General features: G+C 39.5%; 1 protein-coding gene across 1 annotated transcript in view; it reads left to right on the top strand.

Moving 5' to 3' along the window:
- Positions 1-25788, top strand: part of MND1 (meiotic nuclear divisions 1) — a gene marked incomplete at its 5' end in the record, with an annotated part of 41114 nt that overhangs the window by 5853 nt on the left and 9473 nt on the right. Inside the window, 3 exons of the mRNA XM_019615134.1 lie at positions 9835-9909; positions 11627-11741; positions 25108-25155. Coding sequence (XP_019470679.1) covers positions 9835-9909; positions 11627-11741; positions 25108-25155 — 238 coding nt within the window. The remainder of the gene's footprint in view (positions 1-9834; positions 9910-11626; positions 11742-25107; positions 25156-25788) is intronic.

Genomic DNA, 25788 nt, shown 5'->3' with positions numbered 1-25788 from the left:
GGTCCCCTCTCAGTCTTCTTTTCTCAAGGCTAAACAGACCCAGTTCACTTAGCCTTTCTTCATAGGGGAGATGCTCCAGGCCCTTCACCATCTTTGTGGCCCTCTGCTGGACTCTTTCCAAGAGATTCTTTGGGAATGAACTTGTTGAAATAGTCACTTTGCATTTACTGGATTGTTTGTACTTAGGAACACTGAAATATAAAACAACTAAGCATTTACTTCATTTACAATATTAATTTAAAAAAAAAGAAGACTTGGAGGATGCTATAGTAGGAGGTGCAGTTGTTAGGAATGCACATTTGCACATTTAGGAAATAGTTAATGGAAAAAAATAATCCTTTTGGTGAGTAATGTGGCTCAAGGCCTCCTGGACTGTGTTTGATAATAGCTAAAAGGGAAGAACCTTATTTGTTTAGAATGCACACAGAAGAAAAAATGGGTACTAATCATCAGATATTTTTTCAAGATATAGATGAGTTTACTTCTATCCTTCTTAGATGGACATATGTCTCCTGTTCAAACATTGTGTCTGAGTTACTGCATGGTAGGCTGTTGGACAGCAACTGCTTGAGGCTGGCTGCTGACTGAAGCCAAAGGAACTTCTGCTGCCCACCTGCTTGAATGTCAGAGGAAAGTTCTTTACAGAGAGAGTAGTGAGGTGCTGGATCAGGCTGCACAGAGAGGCTATGGATGCTCCATCCCTGGAGGAGTTCAACACCAGATTGGATAGGGCCCTAAATGACCTGGTCTTGTACCAGACCTGGAGGTTGGTGGCCTGGTGGCAGGGGTGTTGGAACGTGATGATCCTTGGGGTCTCTTCCAACTAAGCTGTTCTCTGATTCTTTTGGTCTGAGCGGCTGCCTCCTTGCCCTGACTGCTGATGCTTGTCCATGTGCCTTCACGCAGATATGAGATGGGTTCCTGGCTGCACGATGTATAAGTGTTCAGAGCTGGCTGGCTTGGAGGCATTAGTGCTGAGCTGAGGTTCACTAAAGATTTGCTTTGGTATTTTTGCAACTAATACATGTGACTTGTTAGGAATTACTTATCTAGATGGTTTTCTGTAATATGTGTGCTTATAATTTTGTTTTACTGGGTTGCAGAATGTGTACTATTTGTCTCTTTCCAGGAAAAATAAGTCTCGTCTCTTTAATGCCCATTACAATATATTTGCAGGATCCCAATGTGCTGACTAAGCAGTTCTGGTAGTCTTTCCATATGCATGCTGAGTTTTCTTTTCTCCTCGTATGTCAGGGTATCTAATTTAGCTTTCTACTTACTTATTTTTTTTATCCTTCCTTGCACTGGCCCAGCCATTGTGACAGTCAGCAGTCTCAGGCCTTCTGGATGATTCTGCTCCCTTCTGACTTGCATTACTGTTTTTTCTTTTATTTTTCCTTAGTAGTAACGACTGTCCCAACAGAGGCAGTTACAATGACTTCCCCCCATTTTCAGCTTGTAGGCTTTCACAGACCTATATGTTTTCTTGGAAATAAAGGACAAGACACATAAAGAAGCAAACAGCTGTGGAGCTGGTATAGTGTGTCTAGCTTACATCTTCATATTATCCAGTGGGAACTGTAGATCCAAAATGCAAAATAGCTGAGAATCTGCATTGTTTAAATGGCACTATGTTGATTATGGCTGTGCTAATTAATTTGCTGATTCTGTACCACAGTTTCCCTGAATGGGTCTCCTGGAAGATGCTAATAAACTTTTATTTGAAGCAGTTCAGGTTTTTTGCTACCTGTTTGTATCTTGCACTTTAAAAATTTTTATGTCTTGAAATGATTCTGAATTTATTAAGTCTTAAAATGTTTAGCAGAAAATACTCTTCTAATGCTGTAACTTATTAGAGCCTTCTGGATTATGTTTAATGGCATGCTACAAAGCCCTGGAGGGTATGCTTAATTACTGCTGTCATGGCAGACTTCTAAAAATATGGTGCTCTGGATGCTTCTTTTAGAATTAAACAACCTCATAATTCGGTGCTCATTAGCAGAATTTCATGCTTTTCCTTTTTCTAGTTGTTAATATGGAGCTAGACTGATGGCAACTGTGAGGTGTAGGTTTTCCTTTCCCACCCCCTCAATGAGCGTAAGCTAAAACTGGCATGATTTAAGATCTTTTATTTTTTTATTTAAAGTTGGCTCTGTAGTAACTGTACAGATTATAAAATAGGTTTGAAGGAAGAATGTTGCCCTATTGAAAAGAATATATATATATATATTCATTCTGGTATAATACAGGAAAAATACTGCTTTTATGATCTTTTTTTTTAGGTAATGTCATCAGACCATTTACCTTTCCTTTTTGAAGAGGCTTATGTGCTGGCTGCTGATGTGTAGTCCTGATCCTGCTACTTCAGTGAAACTGTTGATCTGAACTGTGAAGAAATTGGAAATGTGGAGCACCCTTTCCAAAAAGCCTGTCAAATCTGGCAGAGATGCAGCCATTTGCCTTCATGTCCAGCTGAGCTCCACAGTGGCCACGGCCAGGGTGAGAGGCAGAACAGTACATTGGCACATCCTGGGAAAGTTCCTTGCTGTTTGGCAAGCATGCAAGTTCACCTCTTTTGCAAAGCCAGGAGCCTTATCTGCCTGGGGATAAGGCAGAGGCAATACTGCCTCTCAAAGCTGGGCTTGATGGAGACGTGATCTTAATTGATTGGAGCTCTGACCTTAAAATCTTGTCATTTTATTAATATTTAATTCAGAAATTTGGTGTCCATGCAGAAATAAAAATACTGTCGTGCACTTCAAATAAAAATACTGTGATGCACTTAAGTCTCACTTCATAGCATTTGTTGTTCTGAAGGGAATGAAACAGAACCAACTTATTCACTAGAGTGCAAAATCAGAACGCGTGAAGTCAGTTTGAAGCAGGAAGTCTTCGGGGGAAAGGTCTTTCTTGTCACAGTCATGCAGCTATCATTATCACTGAGTGCACTGTAATTCCATCAAAGAGCATTCGTTGTATCTGGAATTTGAGATGACTTGGTTATCTGCCTGAACATTGCTTGAAAAATAGGAAATTAGCATAAAGAGTGAATATGAAAGAGTGCCGTCAAAACTCTGGAATTTGATAAACCTATGTTGTTGTTAATATCTCAAGGTAGAATTTGGGCTCTTTAAAAGTTTACAGAGTAATGTTTGAATTGTTTTTGTAATCTTTGGGCAGGACTTGAGCTTGGGGAATATCAGATGAATATTGTGTTTTGACTTGGACTCTGTGCATAGACCCTGCAGACCTTGTCAGTATAGGGCCCAGCTAGTTAGGATAGCAAGGTTTAAAAGCTCTTTGAGGAAAAATTAGAACATCTTTTCTTTCCAAGGGAAAATATTTGTCAGTGTCCTGTCTTCTTTGAACAGACTTGCTTACTATCACTTTGGACTTTGTAGGCTTGTAGTAAATACTCTTATGAACAGTAACAAGCATCCTTCGTGTTGACATTTTTAGTTTTTTTCTGATTCATGCATAGGAGTTGTTTTTGTTTTGTTGCATTACTGGTACTTACCAAATGGCACTCAAATGAATGATGCAAAAAACAGGAGCTTGTGGCAAAACATCTCTGAGTAACCATTAACAATTAAGGCAAATATAGATGAATCTAAATGGAAACAAAACTGAATTAAAAGAGACTTTAAACATACAGTGATTTACTCCACATGAATAATCTTTTAAAGAGCTGCAGTTAGCAATGTAAGATTTATACACGGATAGTTGCAGGTTCCAATCCGTTCAGCTTTCCTTATCCAAAAGTGAATATAGGAAGGGCTCCTCACATACTCAGTGGGACTTTCTGAGAACAGAGCCATGCCTAACTTGCCATGGGATGTTTCAATCTCATGTGTAAGTCAGGACTATAGGCCTAAATTTAATTTTGAAACATTATGTTTGTGGGAGTGGCGAGAATACCTGTATTACCCACATGAATACTAGTGCAAAACATGTAAACATTGCTTATGAGCGTACAGATCTAACTTTAGAATTTTTTATTTTTATTTTGTTTAACCATTATAGTGCTTCATCAGCCAATTATATGGAGAGCTGAAGCTTCATTTGGTTAGATCTCCAAGAATATGGTAACTTAACTTGAGTTTCTCATACTGTTTTTAGTCATTTACATAAGTTACGATCCAAATTTAAAGAAACAAAAAAAGTACCTACTCATTATAGCTCATTATAACTTACAGACACAATATCATAATATTTTAGAAAAAGTGTTCTTCACCCAGAAAAATCCATGCATCAGCCTTTCATTTTGAATAGCATATATAACTTCTTTTGGGGCTTGGGATCTGCTTTTTCTCTAGAAATTGATATTTATTCCCAACTTTTTTTGAACTGATTAATTCAAAGATGGCATTAAAATTGAGGTAATTTTGTATGATAAAATTTGTAATGTGCATTAAGAGAAGAGAGTTCATATACTGAAAATTTCTCCATACCTACAGTATATACCAATAATGCAAGGTTTAAGAAAAAATGCTTTTTGAGTACAGAAATAGAGTGGGCTGTTTTCTCTTTTTTTTCTACGATCTGCTGCCAATCCCTTTTATGATGTTCTCTTGCTGTAAAAACCGTATTGTCTATTCTTTGATTCCTGGGTTAAATGTTCTTATTCTGTATGGTTTTCATCTCTGCTCTTGCTCTTGCCTGTATTTCTTTAACTATGACTGTCTCCCGGGTGCATCTCTTACGCCCTGAGTTCTGCAGCAAATGTGATTTGCTGCCTCATGTTGCTCTAATGACTTGTAATGACTTATGGTAAGACATTACACATTCATTTTTCCCTCCTTTCCACAATCTTTAAAAAAAGAAGAAAAAGAAAAAGAAAAAAAAAAGGTTGTTTGGTTATATTTAGGTAGCAAGCATGTACTTTCAATGTGTGTTTCACCAGAACTGCAAAACAATACTGAAGCCCCAGCAAACCTGGGATGTGCTGCTGCTGCAGTCTGGTTTGCTGTGTGGGATGGGTGCGAAGTGGAATTGCATGAATGGTGTACATGCAACCTGAGAGCAGAGTGACGGTATTGCCGTTGGCTGTGGGTGCTCTGCTGTGCCACAAGCGTGCACCAGCCAGCTTGATGTTTACTTCTGTGTGTTTGGAGACCCTGGCAAGTAAGTATGTAAAAAGCAGTTGCGTGTTTGCTTTGTGTAATATTTTAGGAAACAATTTTGCACATTGATGTGCCTTTTTATTCTTAAGCTTTATTGTTTCAGTCAACAGCAATTGCTGAGTGATTTCCTTTAGTGGAACTCTGCCTTTCTTTTAACACAGCAGGTCTGTTTTCAATATGTTCACATTGTTCTTTGGTTGTTAATCTTTGCATTATCAGTTCTTTTTTTTTTTTTTAATCTTTCTTTATAATCTAGAGGAATGCTTTGAAGTGCTTTCTCTGTATGCCTTCTGTAATTCCACTCAATTTTTTTCAGTAGTGAGATGGATTTAACATAGGAAAGAAATATACCCCTCAACTACAAATGTCACCTTAAAACTCTTGAACTGCTTTTCTTAAAGCTAAAGGCACACCGTGTTTGCCTCTGGCCTGAAAAAAAGCTTCAAACTTCAAATGAATAATTTAGGAAAGTTATGAACAATTAGAAAATGGATGTCTTGAATTCTGCTGCAGTGCCACAGTTTTGTGGGTTGCACAAAAGTAATAGCTGTTCATAACGTTTTTGGTTACATATTCTGACCACAAGAAAATAGTGCATCTGGTATTGCTCTGTAAGAACATAATGGCAGCGAGTAGCAGCTGTGAATGCTCGTGGTTAGCATGTAAGACCTCAGTTTGAACCTCATCCAGTGCAAGGACCTGCCTTTGCATTGCCAACACCAGGTTGGAGGTGCTTTAAAATCCTGGAAAATAAAACTAGTGTTGAGCTTGAGCAGTATCAGGCAGATTTTGGGAAGGAAGCGAATTGAAATCTGCTGCAATTGCATGTCAGGTTTAAACGTTCATCTTCCAAATGCACATCACTGAGTTGCCACAGTGGAACCTTGACAGTGGTGTGTGCATTGTGAATTACCTAAGAACATCTAATCTCTATTCCTTGGCACAAACCAGACCCCAGGCTAGGGTTGGAAGAGATGGTTATGGTAGTTATGTGGCACTTAACATGCACAAAGTGCTGCACAAGCTAAGCATGACAGGACATTGGCACAGTAAGCATGAGCATCCCTCTGGGCACTTGGGACTGAATTAATGGGCTAGGCTAGTGGGCAGTCAGCTGACCACAGTGGTCTATGAAATGAACAGGTCCTACTTAGCTCTTCTGTTTTACAGATGTTAGCTTCTTACAGGTTGCCTCTGTGTTTTGCAAACAATGTTATTACTATTCGGAGATGTTTTTTTCTTGACTAATTTAGTGTTGTTTGTCCTCATTCTTTGTTTAAATAGCTTTCTGCCAGGTGGGATTTTTCCTGCTTTCTTGTACTTTGCTTTAATACGTGCTGGTTCTGAGGAGGTCTGTGTGAATGGATAGGCTGGAGATACAAGGCTTTCCAGTCCAGAAGCATAGATCTATCTGTACTGCTTTCCACATCTGATCAGTTGTGGCAGAAGATTGTTCCCGTGTCAGACTAGACATCTCTTTTAAGAAACATAGAGGGGAGGCATTAAGTAGCTTTTCCTCCAGATCAATCCCACAGCTATTGGCAGGAGTCAGATTTCTCTCAGGGTGCTTAATGTTCCTTGAAATTATTTGTCAGTTCCCTTGAAAAATGTCCCAGGATTGCTCCAAGGATTGAAATCTTCTACCTGCTACTGTGCTCCTTTGCAATCAGACTTTTCTAGAGCTGGTGAGTGGGAAGGTGTGTTTTACTATCTTTGGCCAGATGTGCTCTTTTGCTATCATACATATGCAGCATTTGCAAATTAGTGGGTGATTTTTTTTGTTTTGTTTTGTGGGTTTTTTTTGTTTGTTTATTTTTCTTTTAATGCACAATAACCTATCATCTGCCATTTGCCCTTATCTCTCTGTTAAATAATATACAATTTGTCTTCATCCTTCCTCTATCTGACTTCTTTATCCTTGATAGCTCTCTTTCCTTCTTCCATGTACAGTTATTTTCAGCAGTGCTCTTGCCTTGTTATCCAAGCCTTCCTGTTTCTCCCATTGTCACAAATTCCTTGCATAGACCCTGGCCATCTGTTCTTTGCCCTTTACATTCTCATCCTGTTTGTTTGCTTTTTCAATCTCTCTTCTCTTTCAACAATTCCTTCCCTTATACCCATCTTTTGTTGTCCATAGGAGTATCCATTTTGACACACACAGGCTATTTTATTTTGTAAAAAGAATTCTGAAATTCTCATTTGTGAACACAATGAAAAAAAAACTCCATATAAGAAGAAAGAAAATACCTTTAGTAAAGTTATATGAAAGTTGATTGGTTTTAGTCAGAGGAAGGCCTTCTAACTTTGTGGCGTGGTGACGTTATACATTATGCAGGTCAGAATCTAGAACTGGCAAAGAAATGTCTCAGTGTTTATCATTACTGTCTCTTTCATAATTCAATGTCCTAGAATATAGAGGACCAAAAGCTGGTAGCCATCTTTTGTTATTTAATTGCATCTATCTGAAAGATTTTGTGTTTCCATCTTAGAGAATGCAGGTATGTTCCGAAAGAACTTTATAGATATGGAAAACAGATAAATGAACAATTTTATGTTCTCCCTGTTCCAGAAAGCACTGTCTTATTCTTTGCATGTGTAGTATGTAGACCTATATAAGCTCTTTGACATCTCTGCTTTCTAGGTGAGTTTAGTTCCAGCTAAATTCTTTCTTCAGAGATACTGAATGATGCGTGCTCTGGTATGTTTTTCCTTGGGCTTCACAAATGGCAAACTTCACCTAGCTACCTATCCTCTTCTGAATTGTATGCTTCAATCTAGTAAGGCATAATGTGGATACCAACATACTTAATTTTATACAAGTTTTGTGGAAAACCCAGAAAGAGTGCTGTTGTTGAACTCTTCACCAAAATTGAGATGTTGGTGTACTTCAAGCCATATACTGAATCCCAAGCTGCCTCTGTGGTTACTTTCACTGAGAGCAGTGAGTAAACAGCTGGGCATATTTTTCCCAAAATCACAGTAATTTTAAACTAATTTCTCTATATAAAGTAAAGCATTGCTCTTGAAAGCAGACCTTATCTGCGTGTATACGCACACATGCATGAACATGTTTATCCAGGAGCAGGAAGCAGTTTTGAAGAAAGGAATCTTCCCTCTGAACCAAATTAACTGAAGGGGTCGGGGCCTAATCCTTAGACATCATCAGTTTGGAGCTTTATTTGCCTTCATGTCCAGTATCTTAAGACTTGGCAGTAAGCTCTACCTCATATTTTTTCATGCATTTATGGATGTATTTCTGAACATGTACACACTGAACATGAATCTAGGTAGAAATTGGCTGTGGCTCCAAACCAGCTCTGTTTGCACTGTATGAACTGTATGAATATAGTTGAATTCTTGCAATCAAGCTGACTGTATATAGTCTGCCTGGAAAGGACCATGCTGCAGAAATGATTTTTCATGTAAAGGCCAGTGTAGTCTTGTCAATTCAATTGCAAAAGAATATAAATATGGTTAAATTATCAGGGCTAAGGATTACAAGAAGTGTCGAGGAATGCACTTCCATTCAGTGGGATTATTAATGAGAAGAATGAGAATGTAGAAGCAGAGGTGTTGTGTGACTGTTTCTGGGGAGAGACTCAGGGTAGGAGTTTGGTTTCTTTTTAAGAATGAAATGAGGGCTTTGACAGCCACCGCCATCATACCGATGATTAATCTGATGTTTCTACCTGACCGATACACAGAACATCTTCAAATTAAACCAGAGTTTGTGCTTACAAAGAATGCTACCTACCTTTTTTTTTTTTCCTTGGTATTGATTTCAAATGGCGTAGCTAATTTCCAAACTAAATGTTTATAAGAATTTTTTTTTTGCATTCTCATTCATGTTGTATTTCAGCTAACACTGAGTACTGCCCCTGAGGAGCAGGGGATGTGTCATACATCTGGCTCAGCTTAAGGGCTTCCAAAGTGTCCCTGGAAGACTTCCAGCTAAACAGGGTAGACTTGGTTAAAGATGTGCAGCAGAGTAATGGGGACAGATCTATCTTGATGGTAATTACTCTGGAGTGATGTCTGTGCCAGCCCTGCGAGATACAGCTTCCTCTGAAAGATGCCTCTGCTTCAGACCTGAAGGGAGGCAGCTTGGAAGTCTAACTCTATGAGTGCCGCACAGGAGGAGCCACGGCTTTCCATGCCTTTGAGCCACAGAGAGCTCTATACACCAATATACTAAAAGGATTGGGGCAGCACCAATGGCATACCACGCCTTGGGAAGGCTGGTATCAGCAGCTGAGCAGGTGGAGCTGCTGCAGCTATTGCCACTGCTTCCAGTCAGTGAGGGAATGGCTATGGGTGAGATTAAAGAGTTGGAAAAGGATGAAAAGAAATCATCTAGTCCAAAGCCTTCCTGTTGTGAGTGCCTTTGTGTAGACATGCCAGGTTATGGTATGAAACAGGATTTTGCAGCATGCAACATGATTATGTGGCATGGAAGTAAAACACGTGCTTCCTGTAATTCTTTTCTGTGGGTCAGAGCCCCGATCTTATGTTTGGGTGTTTTAGTATTTATTTTGAGTTTATTTTTATCACACAAGTTAAATTATATTTATTTAGAAGTTAAGTTAATATACTGTTTATTTAAGTATTTTATCTATGTATGGACTTTTATAAGTGTGCATGTATGTGTTTTGTATGTTAAGTCTATATGTCACTGAAATAGGTTGATTTTGTTTTTTGTTTCCTTCATCAGTTTGCAGAAACCAGTCAGAAAAAAGAGATTTTACAAAAGGGCATTGAAAAATCGAAAATTGGACGTGAAAATACTGTAAGTTGTTTGCAGGGGGAGGGTGTCCTATTAGGGAAAAGGATCCAAAGTATTCAGAGTTTGCAAGTAGTAGTGAGTCACTGGAAATTCGTTAAGATTTCTAAGTGCTGGAGGTGAGGAAGAGAAACAAATCAGGTGCTTCTAAATGCTAGAATCTTCCATTAGCTAGTCATGCACTAATGAGGAAAGTAGTGATAAATAGCTGCTCCAACTATGACTGCTTAGGGTTTAATTGTCTAGCCTTTTTCATATTTAAAGATATTGTTAAACCTGAACTGCTCTCAGGTATGTGCCAAATTTTCCAGTGGCTCCTGAACTGCCTAATCAGGTAACTGTGAACTTATTTGTTGGGGGATCTTATTTTTTAGTTTATTATTATTCTGAGGTGTCAATTAATATTGGTGCTCTTAGCATGCTGAAGCTGTTTAAAGTACACTGCAAGATAATATTTGGCTTCACATTCGATATACATGTGAAGTAGTATGTTTGAGAAATTTCATAGGGTGTCCTGAGTAGCTGATTTGCTTTGAGGTGCTCAGCATAAACTGGTTTGAACATCCAGTAAAAAAATTTGTTGGAATTCTGTGGGAAGGTGCCATATCTTAGCATCTAAAATGTTTTACAGAGACGTTCTGGGTTTGACCTTAATCAGTGAAACACAGGCAGGTTTCACATAGAGCTCTGCCTGTCAGGTTTCCAGGTGGACTGTTAGAGGCTTGGCCTTCTCCACCACATGGCCTGCCCTAGTTGCAAGAATCTATTGGTCCTGGAAATCCTGTTCTGCTGATGCTTCCAATATTTGATTCCAGCTTAAACATCAGGAAAAAGTCCTGAGAAATCTGGATAGCAATGCTGGTCTCCAAGCAGCTGGCCTCCATGTCCCCCAGCATCTGGAAGCCTTTGATTTCCATTCTGCTTTTGCAGGATGGGCTGAATTCAGGCTGTTGGCAGAAGTACTGGGAGTGCTAAAATTTGATAGTAGCTCAAACTGTTAGGCTGCTGCAGGGATTGTAAATTATTGGGTTTTTATCTGGTGTTGCCTGGCTGTTTGAGGCTACTTGGTGCCCTAGCAGGAGTTCTTTGAATATCCTGGTTCTCAGCCAGGTGCAGAGGCTGGCTGTAAGTATAGGCTAAAGTAGAAATCTATGCTGAGTTGGCTGTGGAAGTATTTGTGTTGAGTCTGCAAATTATTATTAATAAGTAGAAAATCTGAGGAAAGTAGTGATGCGTGCACTCACAACATAAATATTTGAATATATTTTTGAGAGCACTTCTCTTAAACAGCATGGAACAAGAAGAAAAATACGTTGCAAGAGTACTCGTATGTAGTTGGTATTTCAGATATGTGGAAATGTAGACGGCAGCTTTTTCTGTAGTGCTGTCTTTAATCACAAGGTTAGTGCTTCTGCTTGTCCTTTAACCGTTAAGCACAAGAGTAAAGTGAGTGGTTGAAAACTGCTCCGAGTTCAAAGGCTCTAGGAAATTGTTCTTTTGATTTTCCATTTTGATCTTAATTTTCTTCCTTCCAATTTGTATTCAATATCACTGAATATTGCTGAGAGTTTTGTATGTGCATAAAATGCTGAGTTGGTTAATCGATGGAAAGCAGTAGTGAAAACAGTCTTTTTTTTTTTTTTTTCTTTAAAACCTGTTCTATGCTATGTTATTGTTTTGTTTTTATTCTTACTGTGTATCCCAACATACTTTTACTCCTCAGGCAGAACGTGCAGCTCTGGTGAAGGAACTTGCTGCCCTCCGGCAGAAAAAAGAACAGCTAAAGGCAGAAATAGAAAAATACAGGGAATGTGATCCAGACATTGTTGAAGAAATGCGTAAGTTGTATTGTTGTTTAAAGAGAACGTTTACTTAGGAGAAGTCTGCACTTTTTAGCTTAAAATCTGGTGTGCAGAGATCAGCCAGTATGTAGCTGCAGTTTTTTTTTAAAGCTGTAAGCATTGCAGTACAGGTCCTCTAACCACTTCTTTTCATGTTCTGTCATATTACATAAGGTGAGAGTTTCTTTGTTATTTAGTCTGCCAACAGCTGAGCAGTTAACAAACAAAACTAACACTGAAATATTCTGGTACATTAGAAGTAATATCATATTTATATATCTATAACAACACCAATTCTGTAACTGGAACCCTATCACGCAGGAAGAGCATTCACTGGCTTCCATTTGCTTTTAGTCCCATACTGGCTCAATAAGATATCACTCTACTTCCTTTGTTTTGTCCATTTAATACATAACATTTCATTAGACATGTTTAATTTTCATTTAGTCAGTGGCATAATAACTTATGTATTGATGTTTATACTGACTGAAATACTGGCTTTTGGTTGAAGTTTCTACTTCGAATGGAATACAAGGAATAATGAGGAACTTTATTACTTAATGCAGAATTAAGCACTGAAGTGTACTTAATATTCTAATCCTTAACATGAAAAACGAAAAGCATTCATGAAATTTCATTGAATTTTCTCTGCTTCAGATGTAATGTTTTATTTATTAGGCTTTAGATTGTTACCCAAACATTATCGCATATTCAGTTGCTGAAATGCCGAAATGACATTGCAGAGTGATGAGAAACAGGCACAGACCTTTTTCTGGGAACATTTTTGACCAAATCTGAATCTTTCTCTTTCCTTATTCTTCCAGCAGAGTCTGCATCTTTAGAAATGTGCTATGAGAAGGGCCAGGAACATAAACACAATTGGCAGCACACCCCAGAATTGGACACATATTCTTTCTTTAGTGAGACCATTATGTTTTTTGTCAGCTACATTATCTTTCCCTAAGGATGTAATCGTACGTAGGGGAATATGCTGTAAATCCTCTGCTGTGCGCTCTCCTAAGGACAAATAACAGGCACACTCAAGCTGTAAAAATGAATACATTTAGGCAGATACTGACAACAGAGGGATTTGTAGTGACAGGTATTTAAAGTGCTGAGATAGCCTTGTAGTTAAGCACTGCACTGGAGCAGTTGAGGAGCCTCTCTTTTAAAGGAGTTGCTGAGATCATGTTTCTAAGTACTAGGCACAGAGATGGCAACACGTGAAATGATATCTAGAAAAGAGAGAAATTATTGTAATCATTAATTGCTCCAGACACGGCCTGCTCTTCTTTAAAGCATGTGGAAGTTCCATGAGCTTCTGCAAAGGAGAGGTGAGCATTTAAGGGAACTGGTGACACGTGCCTTGTTGGGTTACCTGTAGGCTTCCCAAGGGATTGTTCAGCAGTGCTCTGAAAATAATTTGTTGCTGACCTTCAGTTAAAAAGTCAGTACTTTGTTGTATGTTTCAACAGTTACTGTTGCACTGTCTAAAGTTGCTGGCAGCATAAAAATGATTAAATGGAAATATAACTTTGGGGGAGTTAATAACCTTGTCAAACCTGAGTGGAATTTCATGATATATGGAAAAAAGAAAACAAAACAAAACTGGGAGAGAAGTGGGACTGGGGAAGAGACTTCTCTTGCTCTGGATTGTGGGGAAGTACAAAGGCAAAAAAAAAAAAAGATGCAGGAAATTGTAGTTTTTAGTGTAAGAAGATATAAAGAATCTCATTCAATGGAAGAATGAGAATGGAAGAATTCATCTAGACATAAACGCTAGTGCTGTTGTTTCTCAGAATAACCTTATAAACCAAGTTGTTTTCTCAGATTTTTAAATCCTTTTCACACTGCATGAGTGATGCATGATTTTACACAAAATATACAATTTCAGAAACTTAATCCTTGTGATTATTTTCAGTTGGATTAACATGGGGATTACCAAATCTAAATTAATTTATTTTCATTTTGAGTCAGAAATCAGAGATGGCTGTTCTGTTACATAAAAGTACTTTTAAAAGCTGGATTATTCAATATAATATGTTTTGTAGTAGGCATTTTCTGCACTTGAGTTTTCCCTTTCCTTCCATAAATAATTTCAACCCATAAGGGAAGCTCTCTGATACTCAATATAAAATTTCATACTATTAATTGCCCATCCCATATTTTTGTATGCCTTGATTTTATTGTGATGCCTTATAGGTGTGTCAGATTGCCTTCTGATTTCATCAGCATACAGATTTTGTGATGTGCCTCGTTAGTTACTCTTTTCCTCAAAAAAAGCGTTGCAGAAACAAACCTAGTGCTGTTTGTTAGGTTTACATCCTACAATGATAAGCCTCATTAAAAGACATATGCACACACATTAATTCCAGTGTCAAAATGAAATTTGGATGGTTCATAGTAAATATCTGAAGGAAATGAAAACTGAACATCTGTTTTGTTCCCTGTGTCTTAAGATGGGAAAGTCATGCTTGACCATGTAACTAAATGTATTAGAATGCATACTCAGAAAAGGCAAACCGAAGTACTAAATCCTGACTCTGTTTTCTGCTGACTTTGCTGCTTGTCTTTTTTATACCAGTTACAAATGTTTTGCCGTAATTTTCTTGGCTTTCGTATTAGAGGGCTAAAGTACAAACTCTAGTGCCTTCCCACATTTACTGTGTTTGAACACAGAACTTCAGCATTTGTATTTAAATGATTAACTACAGTAAATGACAGCAGAAACATAATTTAGGGATTGGCCACTAGAAGAAGCTACATAATGGTCTGGCTTTGTGGATATATTTGGATAGTTACATTTTATTGATAGGATGTTGTGAAAATATGCCCACATTTGGAAAGTGGAGGTTTTTTAACAGCCACAGTAGTTCAGTGCTGCAAGCTTGTTTGCCTCTTGGAAATGCTATTTAAGCCAACTAGTATAATTTAGCATTGAGTTTAGATCTTTCCACAGTATTACAGTCACTGGTAGCAAAAACAGACATTCTGTAATTTTATACTTCTTTGTTGAGCTTGTAATTCTGCTTCAGTTGGTGCAGGACTGGTTTCTCAGCTTAAATGCAGGTTTTTGAAGGCTGGAGGGTATTCTCATGGGGAAACAGGCGTTGTGGAAAATAGAGTCCCTGTTTCTCCCAAAGAAAAACTGCATAACATAACATGTATGTACGTCTGCAGAACTGGACACACGTAATGCTGGTAGATTCCCTAAAACTTACGATAGAGAACAGAACCACAGAGAACACTTTTGGAATTTTTTTATTCGTCCAGATTTTTATAAGACTGACAATGAAAGCTCCACATAACTTCAAGTTTAACCTGTGCAAGTTTCATGCTTTCTGCCACCAGAAAGAGGTTAAGGAGCTAAAACAAAATCTGATATTTTACAGAGAGGTATATAAATCTTGTTTTCAGTTGCTGTGCAGTTTAAAACCAGAAACAGCTAAATACTTCTAGAATGTAAAACTTGTTCTTTAAGGAAAGGAACATTAATTTACACTCTCTGACAACACAGCCAGAATTGTTATATACTGACTGCAGTTCATGTGCTTGGTGGGATGTGAGTGCTATTATTTATGGGGTTGGCTTTTTGAAGAAATTCTGGGAAAATACCTGGAGTTCAATGAATAGCATAAAAAGATAATGTTCTATGTGGTATGTCATCATAGAATGGCCTGGGTTGAAAGGAACCACAGTGATCATCCAGTTCCAACCCCCCTGCTATGTGCAGGGTCACCAACCAGCAGCCCAGGCTGCACAGAGCCACATCCAGCCTGGCCTTGAATGCCTGCAGGGATGGGGCATCCACAGCCTCCTTGGGCAACCTGTGAACAGTGCCTCACCACCCTCTGGGTGAAAAACTGCCTCCTTATATCTAATCTAAACCTCCCCTGTCTCAGTTTAAGACCATTCCCCCTTGTCCTATCACTATCCACCCTTGTAAACAACTGTTCCCCCTTCTGTTTATACACTCCCTTCAAGTACTGGAAGGCCACAATGAGGTCTCCACACAACCTTCTCTTATCCAAGCTAAACAAGCCCAGTTCCCTCAACCTTTCCTCACAGCAGAGCTGCTCCAGCCCTCTGACCATCTCAGTGCCCTCCTCTCGGACCCGCTACCAAGAGCTCCACGTCCTTCCTGTGCTGGGGGCCCCAGGCCTGGACGCAGTGCTGCAGATGAGGCCTCACAAGAGCCGAGTAGAGGGGGACAATCACCTCCCTCTCCCTGCTGGCCACCCCTTTTTAACACAGTTGGCCTTCCGGGCTGCAAGCGCACACTGCTGGCTCATGTCCAGCTTCTCGTCCACCAGGACCCCCAAGTCCTTCTCCACAGGGCTGCTCTCAAGATCTTCCCCCAGTCTGTATAAATACCTTGCACTTGGCCTTATTGAACCTCATTAGGTTCACATGGGCCCTCTTTTCCAGCCTGTCCAGGTCCCTCTGGATGGCTTCCCTTCCCTCCAATGTATCGACTGCACCGCTTAGCTTGGTGTCACCTGCAAACTTGCTGAGGGTGCACTCGATGCCATCATCTGTCATTGATGAAGATGTTGAAGAGCACCGGTCCCAAGACCGACCCCTGAGGGACACCGCTTGTGACCGGCCTGCACCCTGACACAGAACCATTGATCACAGCCCTTTGGCTGCATCCAGCCAGCCAATTCCTAATGCATCCAACAGTCCATCCTTCAAATCCACACCTCTTCAATTTAGAGAGAAGGATGTGATGAGGGACCATGTCAGAGGCTTTGCAGAAGTCCAGGTAGATGACATCCATTGTCCTTCCCCCATCCACTGATGCTGTCACTCCATCATAGAATGCCACCAGATTGGTCAGGCACGATCTGCCCTTGGTGAAGCCATGCTGGCTGTCTCGGATCACCTCTTTATCCCATCTGTGCTTTAACATAGCTTCTAGGAAGATGTGCTTGATGATCTTCCCAGGCAGAGGTGAGGCTCACCAATTTGTAGTTCCCCGGGTCTTCCTTTCTACCTTTCTTTAAAATGGGAGTAATGTTCTCTTTTTCCAGTCACCGGGGACTTAACAGACAGCCATGATTTTTCAAATATGATGGAGAGCGGCTCTGCAACCACACCAGCCATCTCTCTCAGAACCCTGGGATGGATATCATCCGGCCCCATGGATTTATACACGTTCAATTTCATGAGGAGGACTCAGACTTGTTTCACTGTTACAGTGGGACAGAAACCACTCCCCACAGCCTCACTTAGAGGCTCAGGGTCCTGGCAGACATGGAAAGCCTGACCACTCGTGAAGACTGAGGCAAAGCACTCATTGAGTACCTCAGCTTTTTCTATGTCTGAGGAAGCCAGCTCCCCATTACCTTTCATCAAAGGGACAAAACTCTCCTTGGCCTGTCTCCTCCTGCCGATGTACCTGTAGAACCCCTTCTTGTTCTCTTTCACATCCTTTGCCAAGTTCAGCTCCATCTGTGCCTTGGCTTTCTTAATCCTATCTCTAGACACATGGACAACAGCCCTGTATCCCTTCCAGGCTACACAACCCTGCTTCCACTTCCTGTACATTTCCTTCTTTTCCCTCAGTTTAAGCTGCAGATCCTTGCACAGCCACGTCGGTCACCTGCCTCCCCTGCTCAACAACTTCTGCTGGGGGATGGAGAGCCGTTGTGCTCTCAGAAGGGTGCTTTTAAAGAGCTGCCAGCTCTGTTCTGTACCCATGCCCTCTGCCTCTTCAGAGGATCCCACTCAACACTTCCTTGAGAAGCTAGAATTTTGCTGTCCTGAATTCTGGTTAACAAACTCTTGTGAAGAATAAACTAAAGAATGCAGAATGAGAAAATAGATACGGGTTGTAGCAGTTCATTCTTAATATCTTGAGGCTGAATGATGAAAAGGTAATGTTTTATTCATATGCTGGATTTTGTGGGGTGAGTAGTTTAGGGCGCTTGGTTGGTTTGTTTTGCATTTTCTTTGTTGATACACCTAGGTGTTATACTCTAACTGTTTCATTTAGATTGGTTTGAAAACATGTTACACATACCCAATGTATCTATAAGATATATCTTATGTGTATAAGATGAATTTGGCTTTACAGAAAGTATCGGGTGCTGGATTATTTGGGGAATTTTTACTAATGAGATCCCTGTTCCCAGAGGGGTTCCAATAGTGAAGAAAATAACGAATAGACTGTCCTGGCTAATGGAGAGGCTTTAAAATGAGTTCCATTGGTCTTGCTGAAAATTTTCCAAGACAGTGATTATTTCTTGAATTGTTTTAAGAGGGTTTCTGCTAAATGTTATGGTAACATCTGTCTGTTGTTCAGAAAACTTATCAGAAAGGTTATTTAAACTAAAGATTATCAGTGCTTTCAGTTTAAGAACTATTAAGTAGCTATTTTTGTAAAAGCAGTGATTCACTTTAAAAATGAGTGCCTCCAAATAGTTTTAAGCCCAGTCTAGATCCCACTAATGTCAACAGGCTCAAGTGAATGTGTTTTCAGTCACCTCTAGACCCAATATTTTCAGTTTCCAAAGAATGTTTTCTAGCTACTGACCATGAAGTACACACCTGACGTCTGAGTGACAAGCTATGCTTTTTATGGTTTACGTGTCGATATTGTTAACAAAGACTGTGCAATTAGAAATTAGGCATTCTATTGAAGTTGAGTTTCACCCCACTTATGTTAGCCTTAGAGAGTTAAATTGTGCTTTATTTAGAGACCGACACTTGCTTAAAAGTATGTAGAAAAAGCAGATTTAAAAGAAGGTACCCTTCTTTGCCCCCTTTTTTTTTAACCTAGCCTCGTTTTTCATAGAATTGTGCATTTAATGTGTTCATTTCCAGCAGATCTGGATGAAGATATTACAGGAAATAGACGACATCTGCCTTTATACCTGTCTGTCAGGCTATCCACTACCAATAAAAACTAACCGCAAGGCCTCCCTTCCTCCCCCTTTTTATTCTTTCTTCCTTCACCACGGAGTACAATAACATGTATAAGATGTGTACCAGTAAAGTAAGAACACGTTTTCTCTACTAATTGCATAGAACTGTGATTCTCTTTCTGCTTCTCTTGCTCCCTATACAGTTCTTCGAAAGGCTTGCTATTCCACTGAAAGGTAGAAAAACTAAATTACCCAGTCAGAAGCTGCATTAAAAGCCATAGCAAAATGCTTCACCAAAACTCAACTCTGAGGTTTTTTTTCCAAAAATGATAATAAGAACTTATATGTAATCAGTCACATATAGTAACAGTAAATATAATTTTTAAGTATTACATAAAGTTGAAAAGGGAACAAGGTACTAATGAGTGTAATTACAAATATATACTTGATTGCTCATGTTCACAGCTCTTTAGGTAATTGTTGCAAGCAAGAAGGGATTGCAAATAGAAGCAGTAGTTCTGTTTCTTTATCTTCATCCCTTTGACTTTTCTTTTCCTCTTGAAAATCAAGAGGGGCTTATCTGCAGTTCAGTTACTGAAGACATTTGCTATTGCTTGGACAGAGCAACTAGTTGCACAGCAGAATCTGATTGGGATTGTGGAGGACATAATGTGGTGCTAAGGAACTTCCCTGACTCTTTAGAAGGTTAAAGAGTTAACACCAAGTTGACCCTTCATTCCTACACTGCAGTTGGTCAGTGGTAACAGCAAATGAGTCAGAGATGTTTGCTTGACTTAGGAACTGATGGTGAATGTATCCTTGTCTTGAGACAGACTTTCCCAAGGTCTTTGAAATCTCTTTCTCCATGGAACACTGTCTGCTGAGTGCTTTCACTGCCTTCTTCAGAAGGCTTTTATATGTGTGGTAATTTGTCATGCATCTCCCAGCACTGTCCTGAAGAGCAGCCTAGGATCTTCTGATCAGCTAGAAGCACATCGGGTGAAAAATTTTCAAAGGGAATCTTCCTGAATTCACAATGAGTATAGAAAATGCATTTTGGGAAGACTAAATGAGGATAAGGAACAGGTAAATGAATACTACTGACACTTAGGAAGAAAGGAGAATGTGACAGCCATGAAAAGTTTTGGTCACAGGACCATCAGGACATACAAGCTTAAGGTGCATCTGCACATATATTTCAGGGAAGCAAAGCTGGAAGTGACATGTGGGGCTTTTGATGAAATCTGGGAACCTGAAGTTTAGGAGAGTCATTTGGCTTTAAGCAGAGGCCCTGATTTTCCCTCCATGTTTCACAGAGTATCTCTGGAAACACTAAGTTTAGCCTAAAGTTTGGATTCCAGCTAAGTTTACTCTGCAGTGAAAAAGAAACTGTCCTAGTTGTATAGGCACATGCATATTTACGCTTTTATACCTCAAGCACGTTCTAGCAGGATTATTATTCTTTCAGAGCTTGAGTTTATGCTGACTTGCTTTAAAATGAAGCTGTAGTTAAGCTGGTTAAGCCAAACAAAAAAAAACAACCAACCAAACAAAAAACTCACCAACCAACCCCCAAAAAACACAAAACAGTTTTTTAAAAAATCATTTGTGTTTTGTCAGTAGAATTTTACATAGAGATTCAGGAAAAAAAGCAGTTGGAAGATTGAATTTTTAGCTAGCATGTGCAACATCCTGCTTAAATAAACTGGCTACTCTGGCAAGTTCCCAATTCTAGAAATTAAATTCAGAAGCTCATAAGATTTAGTTTTGTTCTGTTTTTTTTTCAATAATGGAATTGCAGGAAAAAAAAGTATGCTGGATGAGGGTGAAATATGTGAGAATTATTTTAATGTCTAAGCTAGTAAATCTTTTATGGCGAAAGTCATTGAGCCGCTTAGGAATGGAGACACTTGATAAAATTTGTGATGTGGAAAATGGCTGCTCTGACTACATTTATGATCTTCCTTAATTTAGAAATGAATTGTCAGCAATCCATTTGGCCCTGTTTTAAAACTATGAAGACAACTTCTAATGGAAGTGATCTATAGATCATTTTTATTGAAGTCAAAAAGGCTTTTGTGGGGTGATTATTTTGTTCATCTTTTGCAGTGTTGGATGTACTTGGTTTGTTATATATGGTACTGTTCATTCAGATGTTTTTTATAAACTTACGGTGTTATTGAAATGAATTTTTTAAAATATTGATTTATACTTTTTCAAGGCTTTCACATGCAGAATGAGGTCAGGAAAGATATTATGGGTTTTTAATGTGTTGTCTTCCTTATGAAACTGAAGGTCTGTCAAATGGAGTCTTCCTTGGCCTTGCAGAAAAGAAAAAAAAAAAGAAAATGCGATGCCAATTTTCCATGTGTTATTGTGTGGTAGGCTGTGTTTTCATTGTAGGACTGTAAATCACCAATGAATATTCTTCATGTAGATACCTCATTTAGTGGTATTTAACTGAAGATATCTTGCAAGGTGTGTGATATCATTGCAAAAGTGATACTGGTGGTATATTTGAGAGCATTTCTTCTGTTTCTCTCCTCCTCACTTGAGCATCTTGCGAGCTAGTTTTACTGGGAAGAATGGCATATTTGAGGGAAAAAAAACTGGAAAAGAAAACAATTTGGAAATATATAGAGAAACACAGGTTATATCCTTGCCAATGTAAAAGACCTTTGTAGAATGGGATAAGTATTTTCTTTGTGTTTTGACTCTGTTTTGCACTATGCTATTGTAAGAAAAGAAGAAAAGAACATAGTCTAGAATAAACTGCAGTAGCATGAATCTTAGACTACTTTGTAATTGTGCACAAGGTGTATTCACTATAATTCAGCATCAGAAAGGAAGGTTGAATCAAAGTGCTTCTAATAGGGTCTGGCATGCTGTGTGCTCAGTATTTGTATTAATAAGCTAGATAATAAAGTAGAAGACTTTTGTTACGTTTGCAGATGATGTGACACTAGGACAGCCTGCATGGACAAAGGGCAAGGTGAGGTATCAAAATGAATGTGACAAATTGCGAAGATGGTCTGAGAAACACTGAATAGATTTCAGTAGTGGCCAATTGCAAGGACCTATGTGCCTTCAAGGGTATTGTGTTACACAAGTCATCTGGAACAGCTGGCTGAGTGGGGAGGGGTGAAAAAAGCTGTCATGTTTGTGGAAGTTTCAGGTGCAACGTAAGACATTTGTGTTGCGAGGCAAAATTGCCTGATCATGATACAGAAAGGGAAATATAACCAGCAGTAAGATATATAGTATTTTTCTACTGAAGTTGGCATTGGTGAGTTTTCAGGCAGGAACACTGTTCAGTTTTGGATATCATGCTTTAAGATGTGTAACTAACTGGAGTGAGTTCAGAGTAGAGCAAAAAGACTGGAGATGTAGTAACCACATGATAGGAAGAAAAAACAGGGCTTGAAAGAAGATCGATTCCGATGGGTCTCACATACTTCTGCTTCAAGGAAGGAAAGGAATAACCTGTTGCTAAGGTTCATGGAGAACTCAGCAAAAAGTAATTAGTTTTGCATTGCAGAAAAGAAAAAAAGAGATGAAAAACTATTCTAATAGTAACAATAATTAAACAAAGAGCTAGATTGCTTGGGGAGGTTAGAAACTAACACTGGAAGCCTTTGAAACAGGCTACAGATGAACACCTTGGGAATGGCATAGGTAAGCCTGGACATGTTTTGAGTCCTGTGCATAGGGTACAGACCTCTTGAGATATCTTACAGGCATTTCTCTGCAGCATAAGAACAAAAATCTTATTGCTCTGTGATGGTGAGAAACACAGTTCAGCAGTGCAGCTGAACTTGCACTGGTAAAGTGGGGAGGGAAGGATTGTCCACTAAGAGAAAAGAGGGGGGGAAAAAAAAAAGAAAAAAAAAGGTGTCGGGTGAGAGCCTTCTGAGTCAGAAGGCTGGTGTGCTTGTTTTTTTTGTGTAAGAACATTGCTTCCCTCTTTTCTGTTTGTTGGCTAAGAATAGATGTACTTTAGTTACACCACTATGAGTTCAGTGTGGGCTTTCAGGTAGCATATGGAAAAGATAAATAGTCTTTTTCTGTGGGTATGTGAATACAGTAAACTTGAGTACAAGAGCATCTTAAGCATCTTATTTTGCACAGAGGAATCTTTTGATAGTGATTTTGACAAATTCTGTTGGATGTTTTTCAAAGAGACACTCTGTACATCCTGATGCAATTTGACAGTGTGACCTTCTCATATGGAACAGTGGGAGCTTTTGCTGATGAGACAACACTTTTTTCAAACAAAAAATATTCCAGACCCTTTAAAAGATCTCAGAGATATGGATCAGCTTATTGGTGGCTTTTATACGCACTGCTGCGTATCTCAGCACATATTAATACTATTGTATGCATGTGCTTAGGTTTATTTTCCAACATATAAAATGAATGTTTTTTCTGTCTTGACTTACCGTGGCTTTCCAAAATAGTTGTAGATAGCTGTCATAATAATGAACACTTTTTTTCCCCCTATAGCTCTGAAACATTTTTTTCAAAGTATAAATGTTAAAAAAAAAAAGTGCTGCTCTTCAGCAACATGTCAGTATAGTCCTGTTGAATGTGTGATACTGTTTACATGGGAAATAGTGTATTTGCTTTGACTTGAATCCAGTTGCTATGAATTCTGAAGCATTGTGACTTGTTGATTAATATCGTGGATACAAGTGTTATGTGGCACGCTGGTGTATGGGGGAAGAATAATGATTCTTCCTGACTAGTCCTGGAAATGTTTACACATGAAAATATTGCTTATAATAATATATGAAGTTCTCTTGAAAATTCCAGAGTAGAAACTAGAAGAGAGAAGGCAGCAGTTCTTTCTTTGTTTCCAAGACTACTAGCGATTGTGGGCAACCTCAGGCTCTTGAGATTTTTCAGTATAGCTGTTGGAGCTAGAATATGGTACCTTTACAGCCTGATTCTTGAAAATTATTCAGTGACTGCTTCCATTGCATTCCTTTACATGCAGGAGTTAAAAAAACAAAACAAAAGAAAAGCTTTTAGAAATAACTTGAAAGTAGGTTTGGCAAATGCTTGTGGAGTTCTTATGGTTATTACTGCATTTGTATAACAGTCATGAAAATATCAGAAATCTGTAGGAGTAACCCATCCTCCTGGAGCACACATATTGTACTGATGAGGCACGTAATGGTTTTCTGACTGTGGAAATTTGTGAGACTTTAAAGGAACCTCAAGTGGCCATTCCACTCTGGAACACAAGTAGGAACGTTAACTTCCAACACCACATTCAGGAGAAAAGCTGTAAATCTGTGGGAAGGAGCAGATAAGAGGAAAGAGGCAGCTGTGGTTCTGCATAATTCTGAGAGTGGCCTGGGGCTTCCAGAGTTGAATCAGAAGCAACAACCTGACCGTGCTGACTCTTAGCTGATACGTACCACCAGCTCAGATCTGACAAAGGCATTGGCATTCTGTGCTGTCAGACATCACTCCTGGCCAGGAGCTATCCGTTTGCCCTGGATGGTTTTTTGCTTGCTATTCCACACACTCTTTTATCAGGTTGGCCTTTTTGTTCTGCTCCTTCATCCATCCCTGTCTGGATGTCATTTGCCTGCATTAAAGACCATGAAGAGCATGGTTCTTCGCTTTCTCTTCAGGCATTCAGCACTTCTGGGTCTTCCTTTCCATAACTGGTTTTGTTTGTTTCTGTCTTAAGAAGGCTGCTTAGGAAAATGGTTCAATTCCCAAAATCTAGGCTTCCTGAGTTCCCTGCAGCTCTGCTAGATACCTGGGTTTGAGGAAGGAAGAGACTTTAGGAGGAGTGCTCAAAATTTTTTGACCCTTACCCTTTCAGTCTTTATCATATATTCCCAGGTGTGTTTTGCTGACATAGCAGTCTAGTGCTGCATGAGTCATAGAACCATTTAAATTAGAAAGCCATGCAGGCCATGCTGCTCCTGGGCCTTGCACTTCTGTATGTGATGTAGTTACTTTCATTTGGCTCAGGAGAGAATGTATGCTTCCATTTACCTTATCATTGCTTAGAAAAAGCCAAGAACTGGTCAACCTAGGATACAAGAGTGCAGCTCAGCCAAGTGAATGACTTGTATCCTGCAAGGAACTGCACTGATGTATTGTCACGTGAATGAAAGTAAATATCTACTTCATCCTTCTGCGTGGGAGGCTGATGGCTGTATGATCCTGTGGAGAACAGGCAGTCATAAGCAGCACAGTGTCAAATTACATCAGTACTTTGGGTAGGTGGGTAGGGGATGTCTATTCTACTCCTCTTTGTGCATGCACACATACACATGACACAACTATTAAAGTCTCAACAAGCAGCTACAGAAGATTTTCATAATGTGGTCCAAGTGCAGATTCCTTCATACCTTTCAGTTCTTGTGATGGAGTGGGGGACCTCTGGAAGATGCTGGCCATAATGCAGGTATGCAGCTGATGTCTTCAGGTGATGCATGTCCATATCTGCCAGTAGCTGTTTCCTCTTTCAGGTGTGGTGTGTTGCAGCTGGCAGATGAGATCCTGCAGTGGAACTATAGGTAAGAATTCAGCCAGACCCCAAGGCATTTTCATCTTGCCTTCAGATAGCTAAATTCTCAGTCCATAGGCATTGGGAATTATATTTTCTGAAGATGGATAACATGTTTCCAGACCCTAAATTAAAAAAAAAAAAAAGGAAAAAATAAGTGAAGATTTTACCATAAGTGAAGAAATTAGTGGTTATGCAGACTGTGGTGCCATCCTGCAGCAATAGCAGCAACAGTCTTGCTTGATGACAAGAGGTAGTGCAAGCTGTCTTGCATACATCACCTTGGTCAGGCTGGACATGAGGAGCACATAGGTGCCTTGCACAACTTGCCAGAAAAAGCTGCTGTTGCTGTTGATATAATTTGAGTCATGGCCTAAACAACTTTGCACATGGCAGAATAAACCCACACCTGTACCCTGTGGTACTGTCACATGCCAGCCAGGGTAAAATGGGAAACTGCAAGCAATAAAACCTTGCCCCAACCTCTTGTGAATGCATTTCCTGGAAATATCACATGCCGGAGACGCTACAAGTGGCTCATTTCCCCAACCCTGAGCCTTCTGTCAGCAGAGTAATGGGGGGGGTATGTGCTTCTGGGGGCCTGGGACAGCCCTTCCTTTGACATTGACATCTGGCCACTGTA

Source organism: Meleagris gallopavo, chromosome 4 (assembly GCF_000146605.3).
Source record: "Meleagris gallopavo isolate NT-WF06-2002-E0010 breed Aviagen turkey brand Nicholas breeding stock chromosome 4, Turkey_5.1, whole genome shotgun sequence".
Taxonomy (NCBI): domain Eukaryota; kingdom Metazoa; phylum Chordata; class Aves; order Galliformes; family Phasianidae; genus Meleagris; species Meleagris gallopavo.
This window is presented reverse-complemented; position numbering and strand designations above follow the sequence as displayed.